This window comes from Typopeltis vanoorti, chromosome 6 (genome assembly GCF_054136105.1).
Source record: "Typopeltis vanoorti isolate ZY-2024b chromosome 6, IOZ_Tvanoo_1.0, whole genome shotgun sequence".
Taxonomy (NCBI): domain Eukaryota; kingdom Metazoa; phylum Arthropoda; class Arachnida; order Uropygi; family Thelyphonidae; genus Typopeltis; species Typopeltis vanoorti.
Window position 1 is genome coordinate 120,740,832 of NC_143554.1, and position 21,723 is coordinate 120,762,554.

At 32.3% G+C, this 21,723-nt stretch overlaps 2 protein-coding genes across 5 annotated transcripts in view; both read right to left on the reverse strand.

The window, feature by feature from the left end:
• LOC150105875 (uncharacterized) overlaps window positions 1-2,658 on the reverse strand; it is a 46,837-nt gene extending 44,179 nt beyond the window's left edge. For both annotated transcript variants that reach the window (XM_090393642.1, XM_090393641.1), the window contains exon 1: window positions 2,511-2,658. The gene's annotated coding sequence lies outside the window, so the exon portion shown is untranslated. The remainder of the gene's footprint in view (window positions 1-2,510) is intronic.
• Window positions 2,659-15,816: 13,158 nt separating this feature from the next.
• The window catches only part of LOC150105876 (uncharacterized), a 37,313-nt gene continuing 31,406 nt past the window's right edge, over window positions 15,817-21,723 (reverse strand). For 2 of the 3 annotated variants that reach the window (XM_090393643.1, XM_090393644.1), the window contains 4 exons: window positions 21,501-21,570; window positions 20,703-20,754; window positions 19,101-19,175; window positions 15,817-17,540 (listed from right to left, as the gene is read on the reverse strand). In XM_090393643.1, the coding sequence (XP_090249769.1) occupies window positions 17,292-17,540; window positions 19,101-19,175; window positions 20,703-20,754; window positions 21,501-21,570 (446 nt within the window). In that variant the 3' untranslated portion in view covers window positions 15,817-17,291. The remainder of the gene's footprint in view (window positions 17,541-19,100; window positions 19,176-20,702; window positions 20,755-21,500; window positions 21,571-21,723) is intronic. The other variant, XR_016548406.1, reaches the window with a different exon arrangement.

Sequence of the window (21,723 nt, forward strand, 5' to 3'; positions counted from 1 at the left end):
TTATTTTATAAATTTTCCCATCGTTTTCTATAATCAATTCTGAAGGTAATTCAAGCCTAATTTTTTTGATAAGTGATATATCTAAACCTTTGTTTAAGTAAATTTTATTAATTCATTCTGCTCCGTCAAACAATTCTTTAACATCTGAAATATTTTCTTCTAATGCAGATATTTTAGTCCGGCATTTATTTTGTTAATTTCAATAAGTTTTGTATCTTTTTATCATTATTTATTTATTAGATAGAAAATGTGCTTACAAGCAAAGTATTTTACTTAATATATAAAGAGAATAATTAGATTTAGAACAAACCGAAATAATATTTATCTTTTGCTGCAATGGCAGTAGATCAATCCGAATATTATTTATCTCAAGGAATACCTGCTGAAGATTTATTACTTGAATCAGAAATGTTTTAGAAGATGCAGAATTTCTAATAAATAAATACGATTAAGCAGAATGCCTTGTCATATTAAGATAAAAGGTTATACTGAACCTGAAGACTTCATAAGTCCTAATTTAATCCTGTGATGATGTACATCCCTTTTAATAACAGAAGCTTCGTGATGTGAATAAATAAATTGACTACTAAATATCATCTAAGATAATTTAAATTCTGATGCTCTATTCATATGTGCAAAAGATATTAATGAAACAAAATACTCTAAATTACAAGAAAATTACTTCATGCTTGATGACATAGAAGACGAAATTTTAAAAATTAAAAGGAAAGAAGAAAAATAAATTATTAGAATCATTAAAAAAAGTTTAATAAAAAACTTTATTTAGTTCAAAGCTAAAGCAATTTATTACAGTAGAAGACTTAGATCCTTCATTAAAAATTAGTTATATTTGATGATTGTGTAACAGAAATTGAAAAAAAAAATTATTAGTCGAAGAAAGAAAAACGCTTCTGTTATTTATCTATCATGGTCCTATTATTCTAAACTCATTAATATGAGAAAATCTAAAATTATTTTATAAATTTTTAAACTTCAACCTAGAATAATTAAACTGATTATAAGAGAAATTGATAGTAGTTTAAATATAGTTCCATATAAAATAAGTATTAAAAAACCTTAACATTTCTTCATATTAGATTTTAAATCAACAAATGAGATATAGACATAACTTTGATCCTTTTTCAACTTAATAAATTAAAATGTAATAAATGGAACAATGCGTGGAGAAAAAACATATGTTTATCGAAAGAGTTTTAATTTCTATAATAATATTAGTTATCGTTATCAGTAGGTAACTATATATTTAGTGCATCAGGTTTATCAGCTTCTCGCATTTATTCCTTTAGCTGCATTATCTTTAGGAGCTGGAGTCATTGAAGTTATTGATATATCAGTAAATATTTCAGAAAGAAAAGAAGAATATAAATAAGCTTATAAATTTCATAAGTAGTAATTAAATTTACTAAAAGCAAATTCCATTTCAGAACAAGATGATTATATTAAAGAAGCAGATTGTATAAGAACTTTAAAGTATTTTCTTCTGTAAAAATATGTAAAACCAACACAGTTAAATGGATATAAATATGTAGAATAAGCTTTTCATCTTATATAAATGGTTTGTAAAACTATACAGATAAATCCTAAAAAAACACGGTATAAAAATTAAATGTTTAGACTTTAAAAAAAGCATCAAATATGGAAGTGGATTAAATAATAAAATAATAAATAATTTAATATGAAATGCAATAATCAGGGCACAATTTTGCGGAACCTGAAACTCAATTATTATCGGGTTTAAGTTATAAAAGAGGTAAACCGTGAGTAGACATAACTATACATAATAAATAACGGAAAAACTCACGTAGAAATATTATTTAATAGTATAATTTTCGCCTGTGTGTCACAGGCATCTTCAGTACAATTAGGCACAAAAATTAAACACTAACTGACAATTCCAAAAAGCGCCACCTAAGTAGCTGGTGTAAGATAACTAAAAAGGTCAATATTGACCTTTTTAGTTATCTTACACCAGCTGACTAATCAAGACAACTGAAAATATTGAAATGAAATGTGCAGTCGCTCAACGACTTAATAGATGTACTAGATAAATTTAGAAAAAAATATAATAATTCATATCACAGATCTATTAAAATGACACCTGTTGAAGCAAGTAAGAAAGAAATTGAATTAAAACTTTAAGAGAATTTATTTAAGAATAAGACAGCATCTAAACCAAAATATAATAGAGTAAGAATATCTAACTATAAAAGAGAGTTTAACAGAGGTTATCTTCCAACTTTTACAGAAGACATGTTTACAATTTCAGTAGTATTGAACAGTTATCCTATTATTTATAAAATAAAGGATCTGAACGATGAAGAAATAACAGGAACATTTTATGAAAAATAATTAATTAAATGTGGCAAGAAAGATGAAGTATATAAGATTAGAAAGAAAGATTATAAGAAAGAAAGGTAATAAATATTTAGTTAAATAGCTAAGATATACTGATGAATTTAATAGTGGGTTAGTAAGAAAGATTTACTTACAGCTTAAATAGATGTTGCGGATCAGGCAATTAATATCGAAAATGATAAAATATTTTATAATTGTCTAGAACACGGGGAGTTAGCATGACAATAAATCCTGCAGCATTCGTTTTGGTAAAGAACATCATGATATAAGAGTGGAGTTATTTTTTTCGCAACATTCGAATCACATGGACGAACGGATGACATTCATAAAATGAAATCAAAGAATATTTTAAACGCTCTTCCGGTTTTCAAGAGAAAACGACCGGAAGTTTTGTTTGGAGCTTATCACTCACTGAAATCAGGGGTTGCTTCCGAGAAGAAGCTGTTGCTAGGATGCCAGAAAGATAAGCAGAACTAATCAGTTGATATGTAATAAGCAGCTGTTAAACTTAAATAAACGATTTGTGCTGTTTAAAAAAATATTATTTTAATAAATGACTGAAAGATATTGGATATTTTAATGGTACAAAATTGTGTAAAGAAGAAGGTAGAAGATTTAAACAATGGCTTGAAAATAAGAATTTTAAAGAATTAATAAAATATTATGAAAACAGTAACCTATGTTCATGAAGATTTGATGACAAATATAGCATGTTGGGCATCACCTGAATTTTACATGAAGGTGAATAATATAATAACAGATTATTATATTAATGAGTTTATTAATAAATATAATGAAGAAAAACCAAATAAGAATATGATAATACATTTGATGACTAATTATAATTATGCTACTCAATGTTTAAAAGCAGATAGTAAACGACTAAATTCTTTTATAATCGTTTAAAATTATTATAAGTTAAAGCTTATAAACAGTATTTATAAAAAATAATCCTATATAAATGCCATATATTTGCTAGCTAAAATGTATCAGAAAATTTAATCTTTCCATATTTAATTTTTGTTATTTAAAGGGATATCCGTTCTCGATGCCCCTTTTTTAATGAGTATAATGTATTTTTCTATAGGGAAATTAGTCATTTTTCATTTTTCATCAATTTTCTTTTTTATGATAAAAGTTGACGTATTTTTATGAAGTTTGTGATTTTCATGACGTTAAAGAAATTCGCTGCAATGTCGTTCACCGGTCATAGTCCCTTTTCCCAACACTTGTAGTTCGCCGTGTCCATTAAGCATAATATCTTCCAACGGTTATATGAAAATTCATCGAAAAAAATTATTAATCGAAAGACAGTTTATCGAATGCAATTCTTCAAACGACAATTCATCGAAATGATATTAGCGGAATTGCTAATATCATTTCGAAACTTCTTTACGAAAAGATATCGGGAGAGTTCACCGAAAAACATTTAATCGAAAGACATTTTATAGAATACAATTCATTGAGCGACAATTTATCGAAAAGTCAATTCGTCCAATAAACAATTCAACGAAAATCATTTCATCGAACAACAGTTAAAAAGCAATTTATCGAAAGGGAATTCTCCGAAAAAGCAATTCATTGATCAGCAGTTAATCGAAAACGCAATTGATCGAAAAACAACAATTCATCGAAAAATCACAATTCGTCGAAAATACAATTCACCGAAAAATGAATTAAAGGTATGTGGAGTAAAGATACGTGTGCATATTTTTTTTTGTTGTTGTTGTTGGTTGTTTGTTTTGAATTGTGTTGAGAGATTTATTCGGGGCGATATAAACGATCATTAACTGACTATACGGGTTGCAGTGAATGATATCCACTGACACAGATATAGTAGAGATGTCAAATGAACATTTCATAAAGGTATTTGATCCTGGTGAAAATAATATCCTGAAGAACTTGAGATAGTGGGGATGGAGGAGGAACACTGGAACACTGACGGTGAGTGAGAGATATACATCAGGAATTGAGTAAACTCGACATCAATCAGCATCTGGGACTTGTTGATATATCACCATGTGTGTCTTGAGGTATCTCATTGATGAACGGCATGGGTTTACTAAAGGAAAATCGTGTTTTAGCAATATAGTAATTTATTATAACAGCCAGACAGGTAAATTGGGAAAATGAATAGCATACACTGTGGTATATTTAGATTTTGCTAAATCCTATGATAGACTGCAGAATAATAATCTGGCATTTAACCCCCCAACCGGCCACGACGTCTATAGATGTCGAGATAAATCTGGATACGAAGCTCTAAAACCCATTGAATAACATGGATAAGAAGTGCAATTTGGTGTCACTATTTCATCCACATTGGCCGGTAAGGTCGAACATACCTTAAATTCCAGGGGATGGGATTGGATAATATATTAGTGCACTCGACTGGAGATTGGCTGTCCGACACATATGGGCAAGTTGGGTATGGAAGCGCGATATCCCAGAAGAGGAATTCACTAGTGGTGTGGCCCAAGGAGGATCAGTTGAACATAACAAGCTGTACAAAGGGGGGGGGGGATTGAAAAGTTCTGATAAATGTCTATAACAAAAATTCTATTAACGCAACTGATATAAACCAAACGTAAGTACATATCTTAAAACCCTTTCACGCCCATGTTTCCTTAATTCCTAATAATTTATTCTTTTTTCTTTTAAGATATGTAAGAAGATATGTTAGAGATTTTGAAGACATTCGAAGACACACATGTGCGGGCCATCACATTTTTCGTGCTGCAAGAAAAGTCCTCAACCGAGATTCATCAAAGTTTATGTGAGACTTTAGAGAACTGTGTCCCCACTATAACCAACAATCGCTAGATTGGTGACAAAGTTGAATTCTGGGCATCCTGAGACACAGATGCTCCCAGGTCAGGAAGACCTTCCACAGAGATCACATTTACAGAAACACTTCAAAGGAATAAAACTTACCACAGGCATATCTGCAGCTGAGGACTGGTTTTACAAAAAGGGAAAGACATTTTTCTCCAAGGATTCCAAATGGCAGCATCGTTGTGAAAAATATATAACACTTCGTGGGGAATATGTAGAATAATGGTAAGTTACATGGTTCTACCTCAATTCCTCCACGGTGATTATCACAAAAATTCAGCATATCCTCGTAAGATTTAAAAGTTTGGGAGGCACAGATGGGAAGAAGAATATAGGATGGTGTGGAGATATCTTAGAGGACGTAGAGGAGATGAATGATCTGTTGATGTTGGTGGATAAGGACCATAAATATTGAAGATAGTTTGCTAATATTGTGAGGATAGCACAGCGCATTGTCAGTGATACTGAGAACACTGAAATGTAGGCATAAAGATGTAATGACTCTATTGTATAAAGCTTTATTCAGATCGCATATTGATTATGTTGATTACTGTGCCAAGATTTCTTTACTTGGTTTTCAAATATATGAAGATCTGTTTTAAAAGATTCAGAGACGAATTGACTAAGGTGGTTTCTAGTCGCTGGAATGTTGAGCATGAAGACAGATTGAGGGATTATCATTGTACAGTCTCGTGGATAGCATGTTGCGAAGGAAACATCATCGAGATATATTATAAAGTTATTAAGGGTATTTATCGGATTAATGAGTATCAGATTTTTCATAGAATGGGCGGAGACAAGAAAAAACAAGATGCCATCCCTGGACGCTGTATAAAAATGTCGTGAGCAAATGGGCAAGAACTGGTGAGTTGGGAGTTTTTAGAATGCGTTGCCTGCAAGTGTAGTGGGTGCGAAGACGGTGAATACATTCAAGCCACTGTATGATGAGCTGTGTATGTGTAATGGAGGGCCTCCCAATATCAGTTGTTGAGTGCAGGGTCTTACGATGTAGATCTCCCTGTACATAACCCGTACATAAGCACTGCAACACTGCAGTACCCCCAAGGAAAATAATTAAATTTTGTTTGTGCTTATAAATAATAACAATGCTTACAACATTATATAAATGCAATACAATATGTTAAAGGTTACAGCTTATGTTTTGACATTGATTGAATAGTTAATAATCGGAATTGTTCAATTAACGCTTTAGATGACGAAACACTTCGACACTGCGTTCTAACGCAGTGTCGGAATTAGCATTCAACCAATTGCAGCCAGACTCGTTGATATTCGTTTGCGCTTCTCATTGCACGTAACTAGTGAGTCTGACACTGCTCTTTCAGCAGTGTATCGTATGCTTGCGCGCATTATTTCTGTGAGATACGAAAGGGCGAACTATTTTTTGCCAATCTTATTTTATTTTGTTAAAATAACATAGAATTATTTATTTATTATAGATACAATGCCGAATTATGATGAGTGTCACTGTTGAAAATATGAAAAGAATTATATTTTTTTCCATTATAGTTACACGAAACAAATACACTGCGATCTAACGCAGTCTGAGAATGATCGCGCTAATTGCAGGTAGACTCGCCGATATTCGTATGCTTGTGCAGGTTATTTCTGTGAGATATGAAACTTTTATTATTGGTATTTGTTTATGGTGAGGGTGAAATATTTTTAATAAAGCAATTTTTAACATGTAAATTTATTTATTAATAAATTGGTTAATTATGGGAAAAAAATAATTTTTTTAAAAATTTTATTTTGCATATGCAGCATCCCCCACTTAAAATTTTCACCGTCCGCCAATGGTATTATATTTAGGAACAATTAGTGTAATTAAAGATAACTCGAATGACACACTGAATGGAACACTCCGCTCTCGCAGACTATCTGCATGCATGCATGCAAACGGGGCAGATTTATGGTGTGCAATAAACAGAGAAACTAGCTAAAGATATTTCTCTTTAGCTAGTTTCTGTCTAAGCTGCTTTCAAATTTTCAGTTGCAGAAATATGTGTACCAGCTGTTTATAATAGCCATTGGATACAGAAAGCACTCAATTTATGAAAAGCAAAATGAACATAACTTGAAATCAGTTCGATATCATCCAGCCTCTTAAATGCTAATTGCGTTTAACTGTCTGGATGGAACTAAAGCTTTGTGAAAATGTGACCACTCGACCTGGAAGCATACATATGCTAAAAGCTAGTACCCGCCAGGGAATAAGGGAACAACAGAGACACCTAGGTGCGATCGAGACGCGTTAATACAATTTTAAATATGCAAGGCATGAAGGTCAAATGAACAATAGCTATAGTTATGCTTAGGACAGCTGTTTTTGTGAGACACTCAAATGGTTTAAATTTCTTGGTGAGATTAGATTATCATTAGCAAATACAGCACTAGAGTGAGACACGGATAATTTTAATTTTGATAAGATTTTTAAATACTGTACATCCATATAATACGCACAGAAATTGGAAAAACTAATAACTTGGGAAATTATAATTTTTCCGGAATGAATCAAAGGCTGAAATAACACGTTTTACTTATTTATTGACAAGTTCCAATCTCCTGATTTTCCTTAGGAATTGTATTAGCACATCATCATAAAATGAAGTTTTTTCCTTCAGTTCTATCACCGATGTCTTGTCAGTAGTGAATAAGCTGAGACCAAGCAGCCTTTCTTGAGATTGTCTTTTCTATAACACGCAGGGCCGAACTTTACCGACAATGTAACACGTGCATTTGCAAGGAGCTTCAAAATTGGCCTAAACTATACGAAAAATTAAACATAAACAAGTCATTTATTCCTACTCTGTTGAAGCCAGACTTCAGGATGTCGTTAGTTAAATTTTTACATAATAAATTCATTGTAATGTATATTTTTTTAAAATCATAATCATTTAAAATAACATAGTATCATGTTGTGTTTAATATCGTATAATTTCAGACGACAATAGCAGAACACTTCCTATCTAACATTTATTTTCTATTTTATTGTTAGCCGTGAGTTGACTTCGACCTGAGGTGACTTTTAAAATAATTTTAACATTCCAATATTCTTCTGATAAAAGAAGAAGAAAAAAACTATCAGGCGCAGAATATCGTTAACGAAAAAATCGGGAAAAGAACGCGATATTCAGAAACAATATCTAAAAACTGAAAAAGCTAATACAAGAGAAAATAAGCGAAAGGACCGAAACCAAAATGTCTGAGCTCATAGCAAGTATTTCTAAATGCGGTCCCAGTAATGTCGCTATTAGTAACAATAATGGCGGCAAAATATGCTACTACACGGGGCAACAAAATTCCTAGGGTCGGCCATGATAACAAGCATGTATTCTCTTCATAGCCGAAAGAGAATGCTCGACTCTAGCAATAGATCTCCGAATGAACATGAAAAGTTCTGTTAACTTATAAATTTCCTTGAATGCAATCTGAAGTTGATTTTCTTTCGAAAGTTTTAATAGGTTTTTTTTTTTTGGCAGATTCATCAGACGAAAAGAGTACTTTTAATTCATTTTCCAAGCGAATGTGCTCAAAAACTAAGCACATGTGACCTTTTAATGCTATGAGTCTAATTTCTGTGCCAGTAACATACAGCATTGTTCTTCATAGATTTCTGTATCATTATCATTATAAAACTGCCTTTGATATTTCTCCTCGTTTTTTACTCCTCACTAGATTGTACATAGTTATTGGTTTGTTTTGTACCTTTTTTTTGTCTTTTTCTTTATTTCTATGTATACATATCTTTAAATTGACTTGGTTTAGTTGTTCAAGTTCTCTTCTTTATGTGCGGTGCTCCTTACATTCCAATTTGCGATTTTCATTATTTCTCCTTCTTCCAGTTTCGTTTACTTTTTTTCTGAATCATGGTCGTTTCCCCTGACAATTTCGCTTTTCTTTGGCTGAAACTTGAAAGTGTATGAAATTTCCCCCAGGACAGGTTACTAACCTTTTGCTGAAAACGTCTAGTGATAGAGTTACTACCTAATACCTGTGGACAGGCAGTTCTAACAGCATTTGCTCTGTTAGGATTATACCTCCCATACCATCCCTAGAATGGACCAGGAGAAGGTGAAGTTATATATTGGCCTTACTACTCTTCACATCCCCCATGAAAGTATATATATTCACATGGAGTATTTGCAAGCTACTCTCATTACTGTTTATCTAGATAAAAGAAAGCAATGTTTCAGTGTCATTTATAAATCCAAGAAATAGTCCTAATCCTGTCTCTCTTAAAGGTCGCTTCTGACGTCTCATTTCTGAGTTAAGAGAGTTAAAGATTCTTGTGCTAGGAATGCCTCTACAGGATACTTTTTTCCTGAGGTACCTGGAAAATTAGACCATTGTGCTTGACAGTATGGTGCAGGTTAACGAGGTCAGTTAACTGCAGTGTGCTTAAACATGAAGATATTCTTTAATATTCTCTTGTGTAGGTTATGCAATTTGGAAAGGATGTTTTTGTATGCTCCCCTCAGGTACAAATTCCACATCGAATTCTTCAGTATACCAGTGCATAATATAGTCTATAAAAATGTGAGATACTATGCATTTAATATAGCGCCTTCTATGTAACAGCTTGGATATTGGTTTGCCATTTTGGATTATGATCTACGTGTATGTATGCCAAGACTGGTAGCTGTATACCCATTGAGTAGCTTTGCAAATGCAGTCACTTTTGGGGTCGCAAGAAGTGATATGATATTTAATTGACAGGACTGATTCTCTACCCTTCAGTTCAAATAGGATAAATTTAGTTTTCTGAATGCCCACTTTGATTTTGTTTTTACTGAACCATGTATGCAGGCTTAATAAATCAGATTCCTCGTTACTGTTTAAGGCTGGCATGTCGCTTGATGAGAAAACTATTGACGTATTATCAGTATAGCTGAATAGATTTCCTTTCAATTCCATTCAACACAGGTCGTTTATATAGATAATCAAAAAGTCTCAAGGCTCCTTACTTTTATCTAGACCTGAACCTTGAGAAACACCAGTTTTTATGAGGTGGTATTCATTCGAGTTGTCGTTTCCCTGAAATGTTTGCCATCGGTTTTCTAAATATGATTGAAACTATATGGTGAGGAAATTCTCAGAAAGAATTTTTTCTTTCCAAATTAATTTGACTTAAAAGTAAATTACACCAAAGCCATAGCACACTCGCAGTCATCTGGTTGATTGTTAGGATTCTTCCTCTAAGTGAAGACATTGAACGAATGCTCTTCCATTTTCCTAGCACTTGTTTAAATCGGTTGTGTAGCTGTGGCCAGTTTAGTGCATTATATAATTTGGTGTTGCCAAGATGTACACGTAAGTATGTTTGACCTTTATTTGACCAGATACATTCAATCGGAGAATCAGTTCTGGCTTTCCTTCTGCCTGACCACAAACCAGTGGTTTTGCAGAGTTTAATTTGGCCACTGAGGCTTATGCATATAGTCTGTGTGTTTCACTGTTTACTGTAGTTTCTTTATTATTTCGGATTATTACTGTGACGTCATCAGCATATGCTGATAGGGTTATATTTTGATGTGCTCTAATATGCTTGTTCGTTTGGAGATAATGGTGTCGTGTACTCTTTTTAAGAAGGGTTCTATGGCCAGTGTGTATAATTGTCCAGAGGGGACATCCTTGCTTGATCCCTCGGGAGTATGGCAATGTGCGGTTGAGCCTGTTGTTAATTTTTAAACAGACGTGTGCATCTATGTATAGCAAATGCACTGTTTGAATGATAAGAGGCCCATAACCGAACGCCTTTAGGACTTCATAAAGGTACTCGTGCTCTACCTGTCGAAAGTCTTCTCCTGATCAAGGCTGAGGAGCGCTAGGTCTTCATTTTGGCTGTTTGCGATGTGGATGAGATCTCTTATTAAATGCAGGTTATCATGTATTGTTCTCCCAGGAACAGAATAAGTTTGATGTCGGCCAATAACTTCAGGCAGCGTTGGCTTTAGTTGGTTTGCAATAAATTTGGAAATGATTTTGCAATCTGTATTGATTAGTGAGATTGGACGCCAGTTTCGGATATCTGTGTGATCTCCTTTCTTTATTATATATCGTACTACTGAGGTCGTGACGGATTCTGGGAGCATATTGAGGTAGGCTTCTTGCAGTGTTTTAAGGAGAAGTAGTCCGAGGTGATTCCAGAAGACTTGGAAAAACTCTGTTGTGAGACCATCAAGGACAGAAGATTTATTCTTTGGCAACGATGTGCATGCAGTTTTCAGTTCCTCTAAAGTGATTCCGATCTGTTGCAGAGATTCTTTTTGTTTCTTTCAATATTCCCTGAATGGCGTGAAGGGGTGTGCATACATACATATACATACGAGGATGGTCTGAACAGTTCTCAGCATAACAATGAAAAAACGAATTTATAATTTTGCATTTGTTTTTATTTTTCACATAATATCCCTTAAGACTAATAAATTTATTCTAGCGATGCTACAGTGATGTTATCCCGTCCCTATAGTGGTTCTCAGTAAGATATGCAAAATATCCATCTACAGCTGCAGTCACCTTTTGATTCGAAGAAAAACGCTGACCAGCGAGGAAGGGTTTTAGTTTTGGGAAGAGATAGAAGTCAGACAGAGCCCAATCGGGAAAATATGGTGGATGTTCCAACAATTCATAGTGCAGATCCCTTAAATTTCCCATTGCCAAAACACCTTTCTGGACAGGTGCATTTCATGAAGATATTTAACCGGACTTTCTTTAACCAGATTAAATCTGGTTAAAGAAAGTCCGGTTAAAATATCGGAATAATATTCCCCGGTTATTTTTTTACCCTTTTCAATATAATTAATAAACCAAAGGATTTTAGCATCCCCAGACACCGATGCCATGACCTTTCCTGCGGATGGAAACGACTTTGTGTTCTTTGGCGCTGAACAACTGATTTCTGTCCACTGGTTAGACTGCTGTTTGGATTCTGGTATGTATTGCCCAAGTCTCAAATCCACGTCTTATTGATAATAAATCGAAGCACGAAATCAGTTTTATTCTTGTTAACACGCCCCATGTATTCTTCAAAGATTTTAATGCGAGTGCGTTTTTGATCTGCTGTGAGCAAGTTCGACATCCATCTTGCGCAAAGCATTTTCATTTGCAATTCTTCATGCAAAATATATACTACACGTTCTTTTGAAATGCGTACAATCTCAACAATTTAGGTGCCTATAGTCTCAGTATCAGAATAATCAAAATCGGATATTATTTATTTGGCCAGTTATTAATTTCTACAAAATACTTGCCTGCCAAATATTTGCATTATATATACAATACTAAATATGTTAGAGTTTACTTCTTTTTTTTAAATTCCATAGTCATCTCTCATGGTTTCAGTTAATAGTCTTATATTATTATTTACAGATTTGAGGCTTTTGAAATATGCTGTATGATTAATTATAATGAAGTTGCATGCTAATATCGCAAAAGCCCCAGATGAATTAACCCGTTATTAACAGTTCTATTCTACAGAAAATTCAACATTGCAATTTCTCTTAAATTGTTTGCTCCCATTATGTTTCCTGTCTTTTTTTATTCACTATAAAAGATAAATCATAAGATGAATGATTTTTTTTCTTTTCTGCTTATTCTTTTTTTTTCATACATTATTTGATTATTTGCCTCATAAATAATAATTTAGATGCACTCATATTTAGTAAGGCATTTCCCCCCCTTGCCACCTGAAGTCTTTGCCATAGTTATCTGTTTCATTACTGGCAAATACATAACTCAAATACTTCCCAAAACTAAAACTCTTCCTCGATGGTGAGCGTTTTTCTTCGAATCAAGAGGTTGATTGCAGCTGTAGAGGGATATTATAAATCTTACTGAGAATCACTATAGGAACGGTAAAATGGCGCTGGACCATCGCTGGAATAAACGTGTTAGTCTTAATTAAGGGAGACTACATTTGAAAATAAAAATAATTTTGAAATTATAAATTCGTTTTTTCATTATTAGGCCGAGAACTTTTCACACTACCCTCATATGAAAGCTATCTTAGAAAAATAATATTCATACAGTACAATACGATTCAACGTTTATTATTCTCATCACGTACACATATTTATAAATATATAATGCAAGTATTACTAACACATTTTCTGTTGGTTTTGACATTTATTTTTGGCTGATTATTTTGTTATAGGCAAATAAAAATATTTTTCTTATATATATATATAAATGGATAAAATACATTATCAGAAAGTTTTCGTAGTTTATGAAATAAGTTACAGAGTTTTTACAACATTTGTATGTGTAATCAAGGGCAACAGCCAGGCTGGTTACTAGAACATAAAATTAACTCCATTCACTGCAAAATCCAGTGATCTGCGAGGGCTCACGAAACATGGTATATATTTGTCATGATATATTAGAATCATAATTGGATAGGATATGTAAGTTATACTTATCTCTTATAATACACGTTTAAAATAAAGGTCAACATTATACAGTCCCATGAGGCAGTCATTTTCTGAAAACATATTCTGAGTTTATTGATTTGATTTCATTTGGGAGTTTATTGTAGCTGCTTGTTGCTAGGTATTCAAAGGATGTATGGAAAAATGCTTTGTTTCCTTGAGTACTACCTGTTCCAGCCACAGTGTACATTAATAACAGGCCACAGTAATTCATAGGCTACATTATATACCGAAAAACGTACAACGTTCTTTCTTACATATAATATACAGCCATAGTGATATAGTTTCTGTAGTGCAAAATATTATAAATGACAAACAGATCGTTGGTTGAATGTGCGAGGTCAATAATAGCTATAGTTCCAATTATTCTGCTTTGTATTCGGATCAATGACAGCAGATTGTTCTAATAAACCCCACCCAACAGGTAAAACCATAATGCAGTGAGAAATTTACCGAAGAATAGTATAAGCATCTTAAGAATGCAGAATTTACAAACATTTTTAACCAATATATTCTGTAAATTAATAATATATTCTGTTAACATATAAGTTGTTAACCATAACTTATATGTTAAAATGTGATGAGGGAGTTCACTTCAGACTGCTATCGATGTGGAAGTCCAAATGCTTGACTGATTTTTTTTTTTTTTTTTTTTTTTTTTTTGACTAAGCTATAGTTAAAATTTTGAATATTACTATATTTCGCTTCATGCCGTTTTATGGTCACACTCTGATCCAGCTTATCTCTTAACGTGAAGTACATATATCTCTTTTTATCGGTATTAATTTTAAGACCATTATTGCTCAACTAATTTAGTTTCGACGTATCATGATTAATCCGATTTTCTAGATCCTCAAGTGTCGTTTCCGTGTATACGGAAATTGCTAATAAATCATTAATTTATTAGAAATAAATTAATGATTTATTAATAAATAATTTAATAAATTATTAATAAATCCTTTAATGCCGTATCTGGACATTTTCAGTAGCAATAGGTCATGATGAACACAGTCGAACCCCTTAGATATATCGGCTGCTGTACATTCTTTTATTTATTCCATTATAAACTGTTTTATGAAACTACCGCGTTTTCGGTATTGTATCCGTATCTACATCCGTATTGATTAGACGCATAAAAAGAGAATGGTATTTAGATAGCATTTAATCGTTTTTTTTTTTTTAATTAGGATTTCAATAATCTTTGAGATTGTGGATACTATAGATATCGGTCTGTAATGTTTGATTTCATTTCTGTGACCCCCTTTAAATAGCGGCAATCTTTAAGTGTTCTATAAATTTTCCGTGTTCAAAAGGTTTATTAATAATACGTGTACAGAATTGTAACGTATGTTTATTGGTAATGTTTAGTTTTTCGACATTTGTATGGTCACATCCCATTTTTTATTCTCTTTCTTTAATCCAATTACTATCTTTACTCTTTAAGTCATCTTCATTTACTAAGTATAGATATATGGAATTCTTATTCCACGGAAGGTGATTCACATACTTTATCCTTTCTTTAGGATCAAAATCACAACTGCCATAGTATGTAAAGTGGTTGTTCATTTTGTTAATTATATCGGTGACGTCATTCATCATCATCACGAACCATAGGCTCACTGTCCGTTGGCGTCCGATGCATCCTTCACTATGTTCTTCCACGTGACATTATTGACGCCAGCGACGTCATTGCCTCCTGTGAATCCACGTGTTTTATGCTTTGTATTACCAGTTATCGTTTTAACCGACCCGAATTCTTTACTTTCGTCATTCATACAAGAAAGAAATTTCGTTAGTAGTTAATGTTCTTTCGCATGCTTTATTTTTTCTTTTAAGTGTTTAGCGAAATTTTCATACTCATGTTCAAACATTAGATCGCATGGATTCTTCTTATGCTTACAGTAGAGCTTTTCTGTTGTCCTTATCATATATTTTAGTTCATCTGCTATTGAGCTTGTGTGAGCATCCTTTTCACAAGTAACTCTTTTGTGATATTGCGATTTGCTGTCTGCATATTTAATCATTTTGATAAATTTCTCATATAACTGATTTGAATATAATATATAATTATTAATATATATTATATATATATTAATAATAATGCATAATATATATAAAATTATTTTAGACAGTTGATAATGTATTATGGAATTCTGAAATTTATTATAATTAGTGCCAATTTCAAATTTTCTATGACTACCTGCACAATTCATATCAACACTATTAGGTAAAGTGGTTGTTCATTTTGATCGCAGAGGATACCTCATAGGCCATTTTGTTACTTATGAATATGTGATCAATACAACTTACTGATTGTTCGCTTCTCTCGCATTGCCGTCGACATATGTAAGAAACTCATGTGTAGATAATATATTTTTATATTCTTCAATTTTGCTATTATTCTTATATAAGGCTAAATTTATATCCTCAACTAGCATGACATTATCGTGTTTTAAGGTCTTTAGAACATTATTTAGTTCTAATAGATATTTATCAACTGGTCCATCGTGTGCACGGTATGTAGCAAACGTAAGCATATTCATTACTGTGTCATAAATCATTACAATTTCAGAATTATGCATATTTGATTCCAGTTTATGAAAATTAAAAGTACTTTTTCCTAAAGTATAGAATTAATCCGCCTGAAGTATTATAATCACGATAGTAATAATACGTGCAGTAATTTAACGAGAAATTAAGGATTAATTTCACCTTGTTTGGTCCATATTTCACTTAAGACTGGTGCATTATTATATGGTTCGATTTCTGTGAAAACTACCGTTAAATTATCAAACTTTGTCCTTCATGACTTAATATTTACATGATATAAGTTGACATTCTCGGATGAATTTGAAGTAGTATATCAAAAAACGTTTTTTTACAGAGCTTAGATTATACAGTTTCCTACAGTTGACAGTTGCACCAAGATCTAAGTCATTGATGAGTTCTCTTACGACCATTTAGGTCTTCATTGTTCCAGGTAACAATTAGATTTAGTGCCTTCTTTGACGTGTTCATTGATCTCGTGAGGTCTTTTTATCCATGTCACTTATGTGTTGTCGTCATTTCTCATGAACAATTTTAGATAGAATCCTTTATTTAAACATCAAATCTTAAGTTTTTTGTAAGGAAAATATTTCACTATCATTGCTAAGTACATGATACTTGAAATTATTGCACACGAAAGAAGAAATTTATTAAATATCCCAATGGCCTTGACATCGTAAAGGAGTGATGATGATGGAACGAAATACTGGAAGGAATAGACTTTGCCAGAGATGACTTCTTTGAATGTCCCTTGAATAAATGGAATAACTTTCGGTTCTCTTTTACGCCTACGAATGACTTCACCCCACCATGCAGGCATACGAAGCCAGCTTCGAAGAACCGGGTGGTTAGTCCTTATTCCGGCCCTTCCTTACGGGAATCGAATCCAGGTCTTCCCAAAAAATTAGTCACTCAAATACAGAGAGGGTCATTTGCATATATTTCTTCGTATTACATAAATACGCAAAAAGTCGTTAAAAGATATGAAAAAAAAATGTAGAATAAATTTAAAGGTAAAAACAATAAATTGAACACGTTAACAGTCACAATCATAACAATTTTTTTCTAATGGGATTACACTTTTCACAACTCCAATTCGATTTCTTCTTTCTTCTGGTTATGTGGAAATGATGTTGATTTCACAGAATCAGCTGACACGCTCACAAGTGAATTCGAAATATCTTCTTCTGATTTAAGGTTTCCTCTTCTAAATCTACTGCACCACGCAATTGCAATCAAACTTAGTGTTTCTATGAAATCGTACAATGCAACCAAAGACACTCCCATGCATATTCCAATGTAGCCTCCGATAATACTCAAGAATTCTACTGGCTAAAACAACAAACAGAAGTTTAATTAATTAATTACAACAGTGAATCTTTAAATATTAAACACAATTATAAATAAAGCATAACGTGGAAATAAAAAAAATTCACCTCCCATACCTTAGTAAATTGTGTCATTCCAGATTTTAAATGTTTGTTTGATAACTTCGTTCATCATAAAGTTATTACAAATATCTTGATTAGCAAATAACTCTCTAAGAATCCATAGTGGTCCACATATTAGCCCTCTAATAAACTTCCGAATTCATGAACCCATTATTGATGGTTAAAATGGTTCCATTTCAATCCTTGATGAAAATTTCTTAAAGGAACTTTTGAACGGAATTAAAAGAGAAATATTATAAAATATTCTCCTCAATGAAACAGAACAGAAACGGTATAAATGATTGAAATTTACGTTTTTTGATCTTTGTCACTTTTTATACGGTACATCACTGGAATCATAATCTTTTGACGCTATTAAATTAACAAGATTAATTTAAACAAATAAACTGCCGTACGGTGAATTTTAATAGATTATTTGAGAAATATTAAGAAATTTAGCTTTAACTTTTAGGTTTTCTCTTTATTAAGTAGTATAAAATGCATATTAAAAAGGCTTCATCTGAGCCGCTTCGCATTTCCTGATGGTTGCATACAACCATCAGAAAATTGTTGTATGCAACCATCAGTACATTTACATACAACCATCAGTTGTATACAACAATCATCAACTGATGGTTGTATACAACTGATGGTTGCATACAACCATCAGAAAACCATCAGTACATTTACTTCGTGCAACTACTTGAAATTCTGTATTCCTTTTATCAGTAATTAGTTTAAGATTCACATTTGTACACGTTTTGAAAAACTTTGTAATAATAATTTTCTACATTGGCAATTGTAAATCAGTTTGTGGTGGAGGCAGTTCGCTTTGTATCAAATTAACTGCGACCAAAGAATGTAAGGTTCTCAATCATAATACGCATATTTTATCTTCTCACGCTTAACCCAAGAAATAATTGCAGATCTACGAATTATAATTATCTACATCAAAAGGAAAAATAAATTAGATGCTTCAATATAACTTCGCACAAATATCTCCTTGCTGCTAATTGAATCAAAAACAGTCATTAAGCATGTAATTTAATATTGCAAAAAAAAAAAATCAGCATTTTATATTATTCGTCGTTTTACTAAATTGCTACGAGCATTTTAAAATCTGTCCAAATACTAAAGAAGTATATTTTTCATTTATAGAGTAAGTGAAACTAATCCAAATGTCCAAAAATTATACAGTGAGAGTCAAAGCATGAATAAGAAAAATAGAAATTTTTTTTCTAAGATGGAAGTATTTGCAATTTATAGTCGATGAGTTTATATGAGAAAAGTGAAAGCAGTAATAACATTTTTACATGAATTTCAACAGGTGTTGCTAATTAAAATTAACGTGAAATAGCACATAAACTTTAACTAGCTTATTAAATGCAGTATCGTTTTTTAGTTATATATATATATATATATATATATATATATATATATATATGTTTATAAATACCTTTACCTGATATTTCAGAGTATAGGAATGTTCCACCACATTTCGGTTGAAATTAAAACTAAATTTTACGCAGCCAGTACACTGAAAATTTAAAAACATGTCCATTTAGCCATGCAGGAAAATAATAAATTAACATTGAATAACATAATTAATATAATGCTATGTTTACTGCGCTAATAATTTGAAGAGACAAACTCTTCACTCTGAAGTGAAATAATAAAGAAAGCCAAATGCCATTACAAAATTCTTTAAGACTGAAAATCGCTCTGCTTAAATAAGATTCTATGTAGTATATTATAAAATTAAAGTATTTAACAAGACATGTCCTGTAGAACAAAACAAAAAAAAACAAAATAAATTAGGAATACGAAACAACAGTAACAATGATACATCCGTTAATATAAAATTAGTAATTTTAGAAAGAGCTGCTTAGTTTCCTTTATTTACGTATTCTCCTTCAGCTGTTGCACCATTCATACATCTACCGATTTGTCTAAATACGTAATTGCAAAAGGTGTTTTACCATTACGTAATATCATGAGAATTTCGAACCACACACATCGAAGCGATTTCTACCAGAAATCCTTAAACTGTTTTTGTTGTTGTTGTTCATCCGAAAGAACATTATTATCCATAAAGAAATCTTGCATGTAAAAAAAAAAAATAAAAAATAAAAAAAAAAAAAAGAGGAAAAGATACAATAATTAGAAGAATCGGCAATGGGACTGACGTTAATTATTTCTAGTGATAAAAATATAAATATGAGCCTGTGTAGCTCAGTGGATGTGGCGTTTGCCAACCACCGCGATTGGCCGCACGAAGGAAGACTTCGTTTCGAGTCTAGTCGGCGACTAGAGGAAATTTTTCTAAGCCTTTTTTCGACCGGTTCCCGAGTTAGTCGATCTCTGGCACGGGCAAGCAGGTTTTTCCTCCCGGAAACTCGGGTTTTTCGTCCTGTAAACTCAAGAAAATCGACCGTAGAACCCACATTATTTCAGACATTAAATATATTGTGTTAGGATTAGGGACCACGAGATGGCGGCACATTTGAGCCGTCTCTCTTCACTGAGTACCGCTTAATTAGTGATAGCCTTGGGCCATCTATCTCTGATTGGTACCAGTGGAGAATGAACTGCCCACTCAGTCTCCAAAAGTTAGATAGGGCTAAATGGCCTCGCCTACTCCCCGTATACGGGGAATAAAAAGGCGTTAGCTGATTTTTTTTTTTTTTTAAATATAAATTACCTTTAGGAATACGAAACAACAGTAACAATGATACATCCGTTAATATAAAATTAGTAAGCTTCTTCGGTTAAGCAAATCTCCTCCTTCCTCAGTACTTGGTTTCCATTTAACATTATCATTCGAAACGATTTTAATTTATCATTTGAAATTATTTTTTCTTTTACGTGCTTATACAGTCGTTGGTGTTAAATGATATGATTGAAATATATTTTTAAAATAAACAGACATGTGTTTAAGTTTACATATTTTAACCATAAATGATGAAAACAATATAAAAGAATAAATGTTAGAATAATGTTTAAGTAGAATGCTTCCTAATTAAACATTATAATACTTAAACATTCGATATTCTATTATACTTACCCGATAAGATCTGAAATGCCATGTCACTGGTTGAAACTGATACTTGATGGTCCTGAAATACGAAGTATCTAAATTATACTGAAAAGTCTATGCATGCATGTACATACAATTATATCAACAGTACAATAATACCACCGCTTACGAGCTTCTCTTTAAGAGTTTCTCCCCGCCCCTTTCGTACGACGATTATCAGTTACGACCACGCCCATTTATATGACGGTATTAGCTACATCATGATGCTGTGGTGAAAAACCCATGCGCATGCGTAACAGTTTGTTTATGATGTCTTTGCTCGCTGCATCTCTTTTTCTCCCTTTTGTGTGTGTGTGTGTGTGTGTGTGTGTGTGTGTGTGTGTGTGTGTGTGTGTGTGTTTCGGTGTTTCATTGTGAATAATAAATTTTATTTTATTTTAAATTACTGCTAGAAACCTTTGTATGTATCTATTTTAGTCTCCTTTATTTGATGTGGTGTCTGCGTGCACTCATCTATACTGTAATGTTATTCTGATCATATCGATTTAAAGTTCTTCAGTATTGTTTCATAAGGGAATAATTGAAGTATTAATGGAATATGCTAATTATTATATCTAAAACGTTGTCGTTTCCTTGAAATAAAAAAAAAAGAGTGAGTAAACGTACAAGTTTTAACCTTATAATATATGAAAAAGAAAATTGAAACGATGTTTAAAACCTGCAAATAATTCGTTTGTTTGAGATAAAATTTCGGACAGAATAAAAGTTACAATCTGTGTGATATAAGAAAATATATAAAGTACAAAATGAAGACCTTGTACTTACTCACACGCAGGACGGCATCTGTCATCACAGATCCCCAAATACTCGCGTTTCAGTACGCAAAATTCAGTGACTGAAGAAAAAAAAAAAAAGAAAAAAAATCGGAGAAAAGAATATTTATAAGATAAAAAATTACAAAAATAACAGTTCCTACCAAAAATCAATGCACATTATTCTTATTACATCAAGATGTACGCAAGTAGACAATTCTGAAATTACCTAGCAT